Source organism: Neophocaena asiaeorientalis, unplaced genomic scaffold, assembly GCF_003031525.2.
Source record: "Neophocaena asiaeorientalis asiaeorientalis breed wild unplaced genomic scaffold, Neophocaena_asiaeorientalis_V1.1 scaffold119, whole genome shotgun sequence".
Lineage (NCBI taxonomy): Eukaryota > Metazoa > Chordata > Mammalia > Artiodactyla > Phocoenidae > Neophocaena > Neophocaena asiaeorientalis.
In genome coordinates, this window is record NW_020175821.1 from 2,917,991 (window position 1) to 2,931,797 (window position 13,807).

General features: G+C 49.5%; 1 protein-coding gene across 2 annotated transcripts in view; it reads left to right on the top strand.

The window, feature by feature from the left end:
• The window catches only part of INO80 (INO80 complex ATPase subunit), a 101,864-nt gene extending 95,284 nt beyond the window's left edge, over positions 1-6,580 (top strand). The window contains exons 32-35 of one of the 2 annotated variants that reach the window (XM_024732421.1): positions 628-783; positions 1,088-1,247; positions 2,337-2,552; positions 4,991-6,580. In XM_024732421.1, coding sequence (XP_024588189.1) covers positions 628-783; positions 1,088-1,247; positions 2,337-2,552; positions 4,991-5,208 — 750 coding nt within the window. In that variant the 3' untranslated portion in view covers positions 5,209-6,580. The remainder of the gene's footprint in view (positions 1-627; positions 784-1,087; positions 1,248-2,336; positions 2,553-4,990) is intronic. The other variant, XM_024732422.1, reaches the window with a different exon arrangement.
• Positions 6,581-13,807: the final 7,227 nt, after the last annotated feature.

The window sequence follows — 13,807 nt, forward strand, 5'->3', positions numbered from 1 at the left end:
AGGTGCAGTGGATGGGTGTGATCCCCAGAATTTTCTAAGCACTTTCTGTTCTTCCACATCTCTCATCTGTGACAAAGCCCTCCTGAACTTGGCTCTAGAACTGTTTAGTGTAGCTTAGTCGCTCAATCCTTAAGCGTAAATTGAGGAAATAATGAAAAGCCACCTCAGTATTCCTTATGTGTAATAAGAACCTTCATTCCCCTTATACATATTTAAAAAGAAGGCAGAGTGAAAACAGATGTGCGGAAAATATACTAAGAGCACGGGCCCTCCCTCTTGTGGGGCTGCATCAGTTCAGCCCCTGAGAAGTGCTGCAGCTTGGCCGTGCTGGAAGCTGACCATGTACCCCGCCCTGTGAGGATTAGGTTTGGCACAGCTCCAGTTCAGTGTGACTGGCCTTTCAACTCTGTATTATTGTGCCAGAATATGCATAAACTCTTACTAAGCCATCCCTTTCCTCCTTCCTTAGGATTTTTTCTTCCTTTAATAATATGCTAATTGAATAAAATGAAACTTAGAACTTTACAAAGAGTCAAATTTCTGTCATCACTTTCTTCTCCAACCCCACTTTTCTCTTGGTGCCTATCCTCATCCTTTTTCCATATTTCTTGATTTGTGTGTTCCCAGAAGAAAAAGGAAGATGAATTGGATGGGAAAAGGAGAAAGGAGGGTGTGAACCTAGTGATCCCATTTGTTCCTTCGGCTGATAACTCCAACCTCTCTGCAGACGGGGATGACTCCTTCATTAGTGTGGACTCAGCCATGCCCAGCCCTTTCAGTGAGGTGAGGCTCCTTTTAGATGCCTTCATCACAGCAGTGGGGACTGTGTCCTGACCTGGTAGCCTTTGCTTTTCCAGGAGTTCTCCTGCCTTATAGAAGGGGTTACATGTGGAATCCATGGGAAGAAAAGCAAGTGAGGACAGGCTGCCTTCTTTGGAGCCAAAGCAGGGGGTCTAACTCTCAGGAGTGAAGCCAGGCAGGAGAGGCAAATGGTGGTGAGACCTGAGAAGCACATCCTGATGTAGGCACGAGGGCCATGGGCTGCGGGTGCTAGGAGGGGGGGTGATCATGACCCTTTTGCCTCTAGATCTCCATCAGCAGTGAGCTGCACACCGGCTCTATTCCCCCCGACGAGAGCAGCAGTGACATGCTGGTCATTGTGGATGACCCAGCCTCCTCAGCCCCTCAGTCTCGAGCCACCAACTCTCCTGCTTCCATAACGGGCTCTGTGTCAGACACTGTGAACGGTAAGTGATGCTGCTGTCCCATACAGCTTGGGTGAGGTCCTGATTCCTTCTTGGATAATGCTGTTTTCTACTTTCGTTAAAGAAGAGTGGAGTAGAGCAAAAAGAATTGGTAGCCTCATTCTTTCATTAGTCGATTCAAGTGAAAGGGAGAATGAGAAGGTTTAGGGAATGTAAAATAAGAACTTCATAAAGATTTCAAACTTCTTTGTTTTCTAGCCATTCCTGTCTTTCATATTTCACCCTTATTTTTGCCAGTTTTTAATTATAGTTAGCTTTTCCAGGCCTTTCCTCACTTTGTTCTGTGGGGCCCAGTGTTGCTGCTATTTCTTGAGGACTTCTAAGTTTAAAACCTGGAAGTAGGGACTTCCCTGGTGGTGCAGTAGTTAGGAATCCGCCTGCCAGTGCAGGGACACGGGTTCGAGCCCTGGTCCAGGAAGATCCTGTATGCCGCGGAGCAACTAAGCCCATGCGCCACCAACTACTGAGCCTGCGTTCTGGAGCCCGCGAGCCACAACTACTGAGCCGGTGTGCAGCAACTACTGAAGCCTGCGTGGCCTAGAGCCTGTGCTCCGCAACGAGAGAAGCCACCGTACTGAGTAGCCCACGCACCACAACGAAGAGTAGTCCCCGCTCGCTGCAACTAGAGAAAGCCTGCGCGCAGCAACGAAGACCCAACACAGCCAAAAACAAAACATAAATTAATTAATTAATTTAAAAAAACAAAAAACAAAAAACCTTGGGAGTAAAAGTTGATTCTCCGAGGCAGGAAAACATTGGAGTGTGCAGGTGAATCACAGGTGCACGTCTCTGGAGTTCATTTAGTAATGATCTAGTTGAAAGAAGAAATTCAGGAGTAATGGCACCACTCTTAGAAAGTGAAAAGCAGCTTGAGGTGTCAGGCTGTTGTAGCTATTTACAGTTCTTACTAACGCTGTGTGATGCTGTGTCCCAGCCATTAAATTGAGGCGTAGACCTCCCTGGGAGTCCTGAAACAAACACCCTGAAAGCCATCTTCCCTGTCCAGGAGAAGAGTCTGTTAACAAATGAAGAAATAAACTTTTTTCCCTCTTGGCCCATTTGTTCCCATAGGAATTTCCATTCAGGAAATGCCAGCTGCAGGACGTGGTCATTCAGCCCGAAGCCGAGGCCGCCCCAAAGGTTCAGGAAGCACAGCCAAAGGAGCAGGGAAGGGCCGGAGCCGGAAGTCCACCGCAGGCAGTGCTGCTGCAATGGCAGGAGCCAAAGCAGGGGCTGCCGCGGCCTCTGCAGCTGCCTATGCTGCATACGGGTACAACGTGTCTAAAGGTGCGGAAGCCCCAGGGGACTACGGGCTCCATTCTGGTCGGGGACAGTCTGAAGGGTCTACTGAGCATTCCACCAGGTAGAGCAAGTAGGACACCTCCAGGCCCAAAGCTCCTTCCCAAGCCCATGTTGGATTCTGCCTCAGCATTGAGTGGTCCTGACTCTCTCCTTGCCCTTGTGACTTGGCACAGTACTGCCTTCAAAGCGTAAGTAACTGTGAAAACAGAGAAAGCTGAATTTTAAACAGAATTTCTCCTGCTTTGAGAACTGATTTTTTTCCCCCGGACCCACATTTTAATAATTACATTTCAGTAGTCAAGTTAACTTTTACCCAGCCTTGTGCTCCATCACCTTAGGGTTAAACACCTGCTGTAGGGAATTCCCTGGTGGTCCAGTGGTTAGGACTCTGTGCTCTCACTGCCGAGGGCCCAGGTTCAATCCCTAGTCGGGGAGCTAAGATCCCACAAGCCGCGTGGCGCCAAAAAAAAACCAAAACAAAACCAAAAAAACAATACCTGCTGTGTGCATAGGAGTATAACACATGGACCCTGCACCTGAGTGTATAATGAAAATGAGAAGGGGAAGCTGGGCATAGAATTTGTTTAGCAGCAGTACAAGGCAGTATGCATGTCCTGAATGAAGGAAGAAGGAAGGCCTTAATTCTGGTTGTAGATCAGAAGAAGGAGGAACCGTGGATTTGATGACAAAGTTGCCAGGCTAATTCAGAAGGAAAGAGAAGGATGGTGAAGGATTTAAACTGGCGACAGAGAGTTAACAGTGACCAAGGCACATTGGGGGTCACTGAGCAGGTCAGTCAGGCTGTGCTGAAGAGGAGCTGCGGGAGTCAGGGTTGGAAGGACCTGCTGAGCGAGAGCTTACCCGGTGTGTGACCAGGGGCTCTGGGAAGTTTGAGAAGGGAAGTAGCTAGCTATTGTGACCATGAGCTGTGGAGGATAAGGGTAGCGGTGGAATGTAGGGCATCTGAGAGCAGTGAGAAGGGCACCCTCACCATGCACAGACCTCTCTCCCCATTGGAAACGCGGGCTTAGGATTTAGGGCTGCTGCAGCAAGTAAGGGGAATTTTTGGATAGAAAGTTCTCCGTAAGTGTTAGGCTACCTCCCCCTTCTCCTCCTCCAGGGATAGCGGCCTTCATTTATCTGTTCATTCAACAAACATGAAGTATGATAGCCTACCCCAGTGTTTCTTAATCTCTTGCCAGCTCATCACACCCTTGGAAAATAACAATCATGGCAGTGGTCAAGGCTGCCATGGCAGGATTTCACCCACGGATGGGGCAAAGCATGACACTCATCATGCTTTCTCTCGGAGGCAACAGGGGGTAGAGTGTCACAAGAAAAATTGACAGTGCTTGGTGACTGGGAACGGAAAACAAGGGAAAGGACTGATCTGGACATTACCCACAGCTCCACTGTGGATGAGAGGAGACATGAGTCTGCCTGCTGAGAATTCATTCTTAGGAATGTTCAAAAGAGTTGTTGCCCAGGAAGCCATTGCTGGAGATGGGAGATTTGAACCAGGTCCTTAAAGTGGCAGGGCTTGGAGAGCAGGGGTAGCTGCCTCCAACACAAGGAGAATGCATGAATGTAGACAGGATAAAGTGGGCAGCCTTGCGTCCTCTGGCCAGACTGGGGAGTAGAGGGCATCTTCTGAAATTAAGAAGGAAGCAGCTGGGACTTCCTTGGTGGCGCAGTGGTTAAGAATCTGCCTGCCAATGCAGGGGACATGGGTTCGAGCCCTGGTCCAGGAAGATCCCACATGCCACGGGGCAACTAAGCCCGTGAGCCGCAGCTACTGAGCCTGTGCTCTAGAGCCTGCGAGCCACAACTACCTAGCCCACGTGCCACAACTACTGAAGCCCTCGCGGCTAGAGCCTGTGCTCCGCAACAAGAGAAGCCACCGCAGTGAGAAGCCCGCACACCGCAAGGAAGAGTAGCCCCCGCTCACCGCAACTAGAGAAAGCTGGCACATAGCAACGAAGACCCAATGCAGCCAAAAATTTAAAAATAAATACATAAATAATTTTTTAAAAAAATAAAGAGGGAAGCAACTAATCACAAGTGGTGTCCTGAAAAGGAAGAACAAATGTGTAAGAAAATACATTAGTGCCTGTAAGTTACGGCTCATCCTGCAGCCTTGGCTTTCCCATGTTATATAATGTGTGCTCTGCCCTTCAGTGCCAAGGTGACATCTTTACTCCCTGTTGATGCGGTAATGTGGAGAGAGCTGGGTAGGTATCATTTTTCTCTTACTGAAAAAACAGTTGACAGGAAGAGCAAGCAAATATGCTAAGAAGAGTGGCGGGGGGGGCTTCCCCACGACCTCATCTCCAGACCAGACTCCAGCAACCGAGGTCAGGCACTGAGGCACTCAGACAGGACTGGTGTTTACGCTCGTCTTGCCTCTCTTTCCCTCCCCACAGGAATCTCCGCCAGCAGTCCTCTGCAGACGTCCCTTGTTCGGCCTGCTGGCCTTGCTGACTTTGGACCTTCAAGCGCCTCTTCTCCCTTGAGCTCCCCTTTGAGCAAAGGAAATAGTGTTCCTGGGACTCCCAAGAGCCTCCACTTGACCAGCAGCCTAGCCCCAGACTCCCTGGTCCGGAAACAGGGCAAAGGCACCAACCCCTCTGGAGGACGGTAACCACCTGGCCCTCCAGCTTCCTTCAACGAAACCGGGGGCTAGAGTCCTGGCCTGCAGATGGTCTTTGGATGGCTTGCCCAGTGCAGCATCTTTCATCCCAAGCCAGAGGGCAGCGATGACCAGCTGCAGCAAGGGAAAGACAGGCAGGTGGTTGGCGTGAGCACTTTGATCACCTGTGTCTCAAGAGGAATGCTCTGGGGTTGCCTGTAGGAAGAAGGCCCAAGGACAGGGATCAGGCCCACAGCATCTCAAAGGAATTTATAGGCAAGTCTTAAACCTCATACTGGGGAAGGGCCTGACAGAGACCCTGTTTAGATGCTCAGGCCCACAGTCTCCATCCCCATTCCACTCTTCGGCTCTGGCCATGTCCCTTGCAAAGGCTCAGCAAGTGCTGTGAAGAGCCTTCCACAGTGGAGACTTCTCTTAGGGCTGTGATTTCCTGTGGGGCTAGGAAGGGAGGAAATCATTTATGTGACGTCCTCAGTCGTGGGCAACTCCCCAAGTCTCCAAACCCCATTTGCCAGAGTGTCATGGTTGAGGAGAGCAGCGAGTGCAGAAGAAGGTAGTGGTCTGTGAGGGTGACAGAAGGCTAGAGGAAGCATGCCTGGAGGCAGTTGTTTTCCCAGCATTTCCTCCCCTGTCCTGCATGGTTCGCATCAGAGAACCTTCAGGTCCCACCAGCAACAGTAGCAGCAGCTCCCACTCCGGGACTCCCAGAAGCCAGTAAACAGACCAGGAGCCACCTCAATCAGCAGGACATCCTCACTGCCCCTCTTGCAGGCTCCCCTTGCCCTTCCTGAATGCACAGTCTCCCCACCCTTGCCCTTCAGCCCCCTGCTTGGCTGTATGCACTGTCTGTATTGCACTGAGAAAGGAAGGGATGGCGGAGTGAGCTGGAGAGGATGGAGAGAGGGCAGGCTCAGCACCCACCCTCCCAGCCCGGCCCCACCAGCCTGAGCTTGCTTCCCTCCAGGAGAGGCAAAGGGGTGGTGTTGGCATGGGTGGTGTTTCTGCTTGCCCCCAGCCTGATGTCCCTGGTGGAGCAGGTGCTTCTGGGCGGGCCAGCCTCTAATTTGCACACCTGAAAATCGCGGAATTGAGTTTAGATAGATTGATTTTTAAAACTTTTTTTTGGGAGTAGGAGTGGTAGGGGAATCATTTAATTTAAATCATAAGATTCCCCTGCCCAAACCCAGACTCCTGTGTACAGATGCTATTTAGAGGGAATCAGAAAAATGCCAAGCCTTTTTTCTCTTTGAATGTGCTGTCTATTTTTATAACTGAACTTGTACATATGTATAAAGAGAGACACATCTTTCTTTTACTAACTGGAGAAAAAAAATCTTAAATAAAATGGAGTGAGATAATTTTATGTAAATTGAGGTGTCTGTGGTCTTTGCAGCCGCCTCTCCTTGGGGGCATTGTAGGGCTCTTGGGGGAGTGTGGCAGGATGAAGGGGAAGCAGAGCCCCAACATCGTCATCATCGTTCTTGTGGTCAGGACACGTGGTCAGTGTGACGAGGAGTGCCCTGTGGGCGTTAATTGGGCATAGGAATTCGCCTCCAGCCATCAGAGAGGAGGTTTGTCCAAGTGTCTGTCAGGCCAGGGCCACGGCCCTCAGGGTGTGGGCTCCTTATGACTCCAGACCTTGCCTCCAGGACTTCGGCGTAGGCAGCTTGACCTGGTCCACCATTAGGCAGTTACATAGTGGTAATCTTAACACTGACGGATTCTTTCCCCAAAACCCAAAAGTGAGAGATTATCCTGGCAGTGTGTAGTATATAAAATCCCCAACTAATAGAAACTTTATTGTCCTCTAAAACTGTGATGTGTGCATATAAACCCCAGAAACCTACCCCATTTGCAGTTCCAGTACCCACTGTCAATCAGTTAAGCCAGCAGAAATACTAAGGAACTGTGAAACGAACTCAGTGTTATCAAAGTTAGCTGTACTTGTAAGAATCATGAAGGAAAACAGTGAAATATGTTACTAGGGATTCCAAAGACATCCAGGCTTTGAAAACTTAGCTCTCTGATCAGCTGGAAAAGAATGAGTTCCCAGCCTGCACTGGCAGTGTTTCTCTGATTGAGTTAAATAAAACACTCATATATGCTCTCGCGTCACCTTTGAGCAGGGCTCGTGCTGTTCCGAATGTGCTGGCTGTGTGGCCTCCCAAGCCTTGGCTAACCCTGCACACCCTTGATTGGGGTGGGCTGGCTCCTGAGAAGCTGCTGCTCACCCCGTCACAAGGGTGATGAGCCTTGTCTTCATTTTGTTGATCTTAAGTAGCACTGTCATATGTGCTGGCTCTTGTTTTTCTTGCTGGTAAACTTGACCAAGGCCTCACACAGAGCAAGCCAGTGTCAGTTTCCCAATTAGCCATGCCCTATTGTCATCACCACTGTGGCTCCTGGTCCACAAGCCCAGTAGGATGGATCCTTTCCAGTTCTCATTACCCAGTGACAAGACTCTAGAACCTTGTCACGGTCAGCAGTGGTCGTCTCTCTAGGGACCTGACAACTCAGATCCTCGCGTAGCTTCACCCAGATGCAGATAGGCTAGTATCCTCTCTTGAAAAGCATGTAAGTCTTGGATCAGAGCTCTCCAGTCTTCTGTGTCCCCAGACATGGTGCCATACCCCCCTTTTACCCATTTTCAATCCAGTCCCTGTAGAAACACAGCTAACATTTCATATTGAGGGGTGCTCGCAGCCTTAATGTTCCTCCTCACCTGTCCCTCCCTTACCTGAGGGTTCACAGATGGGGCTTGAATCTTAAAAGCGAAGGCTTCAAACTCATTAACAGCTTGAGTCCTGTCCCCAAGTTATGACTTATGCTAGCCTGTCCACTCTCTGAAGACTGCGGCTCTCATGTGGGAGATGGACAGCTCTCACCTGTGAACCCAAAGAGCCAGTCCCTTAACATAGAAAAAGACTGGCGAGGGCTCCTGCCTGCTAAAAGGAGCATCCCTCAGGGAGCCTGGAGGTCCAGTCCTCCAGTGCAGATCTCACTGGATCACAGTGAGGCCATCTTTTCGAACAGGTTTCCCTTGCCACATGAGCCAGCTCTGGGGCCCTAGGTAAGCAGATTTTAAGATTGTGGGCTGCCCCATGAGCAGCCCTGGAAATGTGGAGTCTGCACTGGGCTTACTATCACAGTTTCCATGCCTAGGGCTTTGTTGAAGCACTCAGGAGTCTCTGGAGATTCCCTGGACCTGGAGTTTTAGAGATCCCCAGATGTGCCTCAAGGTCTGTTGTTAGTGATAAACAAAAAGGGATATGGGCCACCCAAATTAAACAGAGCAGCTCTGCTTTTACTGCTAGCTAAAGATTTTGTGTGGAGTTAAACTAAGTTTAAGTTAAATTTTTTTTGAAACTTCTGAATCATCCCTTTAAGTAATGCTTATCAAACTTTAGTATAGATATGAATCACCTCGGCTCTTCTTAAAATGCAGGTTGAATTTCAGAAGGTCTAGGGTGAGACCTGAAACTGAATCTCTAACACACCTCAGGTGATGGCTGCTTCGCCTTGGACCACACCTGGCATAACAAGGCTTTGGGCACCTCCAGCCATGTCAGTCAGAATAAACTCTGATCTCTGCTTGTATGCCCCCACTCCAGCCAGGAAGCTGTGCAGGAAACACAACTTGATTGTTTAGGTTACTCAATCCACCTGATGAAAGAAAATGAAAAACTAACCTTTCCAGGAAAAGTAGGTCCCATACATGTTTTCTCACTTTTTTCATTTTAAACCTATCAATTCATGATTTTCTCCATCGCCTTTTTCCCCTGGGTAGACCTCTGTTAACATGTTAGGTAAGAGAGAAGATCTCTGATCTGCTGCTGCCCCTCTGTCCTGTGTAGACTCCACCAAGTTGTAGCCTCTTTAATTGCTGGAGGGTCTACGATCCCCGGACTCGCTATTTTCTCTGCTGCATGTGTCTCCTTCTCGTGACCACCAGACTCCTCAGGGCCAGTCAGCTTTCTGAACTAACTCCTAAGCCCTTTTCAGGGGCATGGTGAAGTTTGGCAGGTCTCCCATGCTTCTCCGAGACTGCCAGAGTGTGGGAAGCCGTGCAGTTTGGGAGGCAGCCATGGCCACTGCTGGCTGCCCAAATCAGCCATCTTCATGGTGCCTTCAAACCACTTGGATGTGGAGGGCATAGGGAGGGCAGGCTCTGTTCTAGACAAAGCAGGGCCTCTGGCTGTCTTAAAACTGTGTGTGCCCAGGTACTCGCTCTATGGTAGCAAATGGTGCTGCTAAGAAAGCCATCTGCCTGGAGGGGAGGCCCCTGCATGGAGGCTTCTAAGGACTCTGGGGTGGCAGGAGCTTGAGCTATGTCAGGCCTCATGGAAACAACCCCTTTTTTCATCCTGGAAGTGTCTGGGGCAGTGTCATGGCTGGACTACGGAGATGCCAATCCCCGGTGACAGTCCCCAGGGCTGGGTCTAGGGAGAGGTAGAAGGAAAGGGAAAGAGGAGGGAGGACAAGCCTGAGGCCCACTTCCTGGGTCCCTGAGGAAGCTGGGCGCCTCCCTTGTCACCAGGCCCCTGAACTCTTCCTGTGCTCCTATTTCTTCCTTGCTTCAGGTCCTGAGACTCAGCTGGCTTCCCCTTCCTCTTTAAAACAGCCCCCATCCACTCTCATTCCAGTTTCCCGTTTACGGCAAGCTGCTGGGGGATGTACTCCTGGTCCTCTCCTAACTGCTGCCAAAAATGAGCATCTTGCTTTTTTTTTTATATTAAGGGTTTTCTTGCTCATCAAAACAAAGACACCAGGTAAAAGCAGAACTGGACATAGGGAGTTACAAAGCTCAAGATCTTTTCCACAGTTCTCAGAGTCCCTGGTCTACAGTTCCTGGCACCTTGGTTAAGAGAAACAAGGATTCCTGAGAGAGAGGCTCTCTCTTAGAGGTAAGAGTTTCTTCCCAAAGGCCAGGGAACGGGCTCTAGTGGGCACCCCTGCAGAGCCCATGCCTCTCTCCTCTCCTGCCCTTTGGGATTTTGAGGTCCTGGGACCCAAAGCCCAAGAATGAATGCCTGGACCAAGGGCTGGGGTGACCTCTCTGGGTCTGACCTGGACCGTGGATTAGGCTGCACAGCCTCTGAAGGGAAAAGGAAGCAGGGGCACAGAGGGTCACAGTTGCAGGAGACGGTGGGGAGTTTTCTAAGCTCCCCCAGCCCGGCTGATGGTCCTGAGAGCCACTCTCTGGGAGATCGCCCAGGGCACTCAGAACGTCTCATGCCCTCCATTACCACCACACAACCCCAAGCCCCACCCTGAATCAGGCCTACATGCAGCTGTTCCTTTCACCAGGGAAGAGGGAAGGGGCTCCCTTCACATTTCCCAGGTGAGGTGTCCTGGAAGACCCCAGGCAGCTTCATGCCTTGCACCCTTGAAGCCACTTGCCTGGGAATGTCTGAGGAGGGCATTGGGGCATGTCGGGGGTTAGGGGTTGAATCCAGTGGGTTGTGAGGGCCACGCGGCTTCAGTGGTCTCAGTTTGTCCTCAGCCCCGTGGATTTGGAAAGGGCAGCATGAACTCTATCATGCAGAATCTTTCTGAATAGCTTAAGTCTTTCAGAGAGCTGATATTTAACCCTTTGAAACACCAGAATTTATCTTGGTTAGGACTCTTTTTTAAGAGATTTTATGAGTATCACAGCTTAAACAGACCCTGCTGAACGTATCTTAACCTTTCCTGAGAACCTGGGCCACACGAGCATCTGGTGCTCAGGCCCCTGCGCTGTGACTACCGAGTGCCCGATGCTAAACCACACGGGCAGCTGCACTGGTGTGCGTCTCAAGTCTGCTTTGAATAGGACCTGTGTCCCCTTAGTGTTTTTGTGCTGATATCTAACTTACCTCCCTCTTCTAATTTACCTTTTCCAAATTCTTGGGGGCTTGAAAACCATTTATCCTGATTCAGAACTTCTGAACCAGAGAAAAGTACTCCGAAGGAGGAACTGCGGGGTCTCCTAGGAATAAAGTGATTGACCTTCAGTGCGTGCCTCTGGCCTCTGCTGGGCTCTAGTACCTGAGTCCTGGATAAGCCCAGTGTTCTAGATAGGCGTGTTCTGGTTTGAACCAGTTCACTAAAGCTTATGGATTTTATTTTACTCTCTCTTTTTTAAAAAACCAAAAAACATGTTGATTAACTTACATACCTAGGAACAGTTCTGCCAAGGAAGAGCCGGAGGCAATCTGAAGGCAATGTAAGCAAATGTAGTCCATCATCAGGGTTCAGTGAGAGCAAGGAAAACGAACTGTGTGATCTCAAAGGCCAGTGTCACTGAACCTGATCTCCTGATCTCCACTCCCCCGTGCTTCACCTTTATGGGGACGGGCTGGTCATCCCTAGGGACTGTCCAATTACAGATCTCCATGGGTTGAGCGATAAATCCTCTGATCAAATAATGTCACTGCTTACGTTGGTTAGGGCAGCATACACTCTGTAAGAGAGACTCCAAAATGCAACTGCTCAAATCAGATGTAAATCCACATGTCTCCCTTAAGAATCTGAATTTGTTCTACACAATCATTTAAGGTCCCAGTTTATTTTCATCCTGTTTCTCTGCCATCTCCATGCTTTGTTCTCATCTGCATGGTTAGTGCTGGTTTGCAGAAACATCTGATAGGAAGGGGAAAGTCTGGAGAGGAGGTGCCCCTGCTGTCTTAAGAGTTAGACCCTTAAATGGCTCACAGTACTTTGGCTCACATTGTATCAGAGAGAGCTCTAGATGCAAAGACCCATCCAACTGCAAAGGAGGCTGCCATACAATTAAGGAAGAAGAGAACAGATTTTGAACAGACAGCTCTTAGTCTTGAACACAATGCCCCAAAGGAAAATGGGCAAAACCACTTATTTGAGGTCTATTTATAAACACTTTCTGCATGCTGGGCACTGTACATGCATAGAAAATGCACACAAATACGCAAATGGGTAATAATCACATGGGGAAATGTTTACCCTCATTAATAATCAAAGAAATGAGAGCTAAAACAATGAGATTCCAAGCTTTTCCTATCAGATTGGCTGAGGTTTGCTTTTAAATAACAATTGCCAGGGACTTCCCTGGTGGTCCAGTTGTTAAGAATCCACCTTCCAATGCAGGGGATGCAGGTTCGACCCCTGGTGGGGGAACTAAGATCCCACATGCCCTGGGGCAACCCGCGTGCTGCGACTACTGAGCCCGTGTGCTCTGGAGCCTGCACACCACAACTAGAGAGAGGCCCATGCGCCACAACGAAAGATCCCACATACCGCAACTAAGACCCGTCACAGCCAAATAATTAATGAATTAAAAAAAAAAACTGCCGGAGTTGGGGAAGATACACAAAAACAGGCTTTAGCACCAACTCCTGGTAGAATCAAAGTCTGATTTACTATGAAACACTGTAGTTTAAGCTTCCGGACTCCTCACTTTGTAGGCCTCCTTTGCACGGATGGCATGGAACACTGTTCCAGTCTTGGAGACCCCCTCTGTGCCTTGGAAGAGGTGGTCCTGGGGCTGTTCCTCTACCTCCAGTGACAATTTGCCCTTGGTGGCCCTCATCCAGCATCCAGACCCCATTGTTGACCCTAAGGAGAATGATCTAAACAAGACACTGTCCCACTATGGCCCAGGCTTCATCGCTAGTAAGCCCCCAAAGACTGGCATGGTGGGATCACCAGATCAGTGAGGACCTGGCTGGCTGGACCAGCTGCCATGGGAGACCATGCCTCCTGAGATCAGTGAGCAAGGCCTAGCCTGAACAGGCATCTCTGAGGAAGTTACAGAGATGGCAATAGGGCACTTTCTAAAACTATCAGTAATGAAAAATTTATATCAAATATGCTATTTTAAAAAGACTATACTAGGGTTTCCCTGGTGGTGCAGTGGTAGAGAGTACACCTGCCGATGCAAGGGACGTGGGTTCGTGCCCCGGTCCGGGAAGATTCCACATGCCGCGGAACGGCTGGGCCCATGAGCCATGGCCGCTGGGCCTGCGCGTCTGGAGCCTGTGCTCCGCAATGGGAGAGGCCACAACAGTGAGAGGCCCGCGTACCACAAAAAAAAAAAAAAAAAGACTATACTACATTTTCTTTATATTCTTTCTATAGAAAGTGAAATTGCAATATTATTTCTTGAAGCCCTTCACACCCACTAGGATGGCTACAATAAAAATGGTAATAGGGCTTCCCTGGTGGCACAGTGGTTAAGAATGCGCCTGCCAATGCAGGGGACATGGGTTCGAGCCCTGGTCCGGGAAGATCCCACATGCCGCGGAGCAACTAAGCCATGCGCCACAACTACTGAGCCTGCACTCTAGAGCCCACGAGCCACAACTACTGAAGACCGTGTGCCGCAACTACTGAAGCCCACGCGCCTATAGCCCGTGCTCTGCAACAAGAGAAGCCACCACAGTGAGAAGCCTGCGCACTGCGATAAAGAGTAGCCCCTGTTCTCAGCAACTAGAGAAAGCCTGCATGCAGCAGCGAAGACCCAATGCAGCCAAAAATTAAATAAATAAATTTATTTTTTAAAAAAACGGTAATAGTGTTAACGAGGATATGGAGAAATTGCAATCTTTCATTGCTGGTGGTAACGTAAAATGCT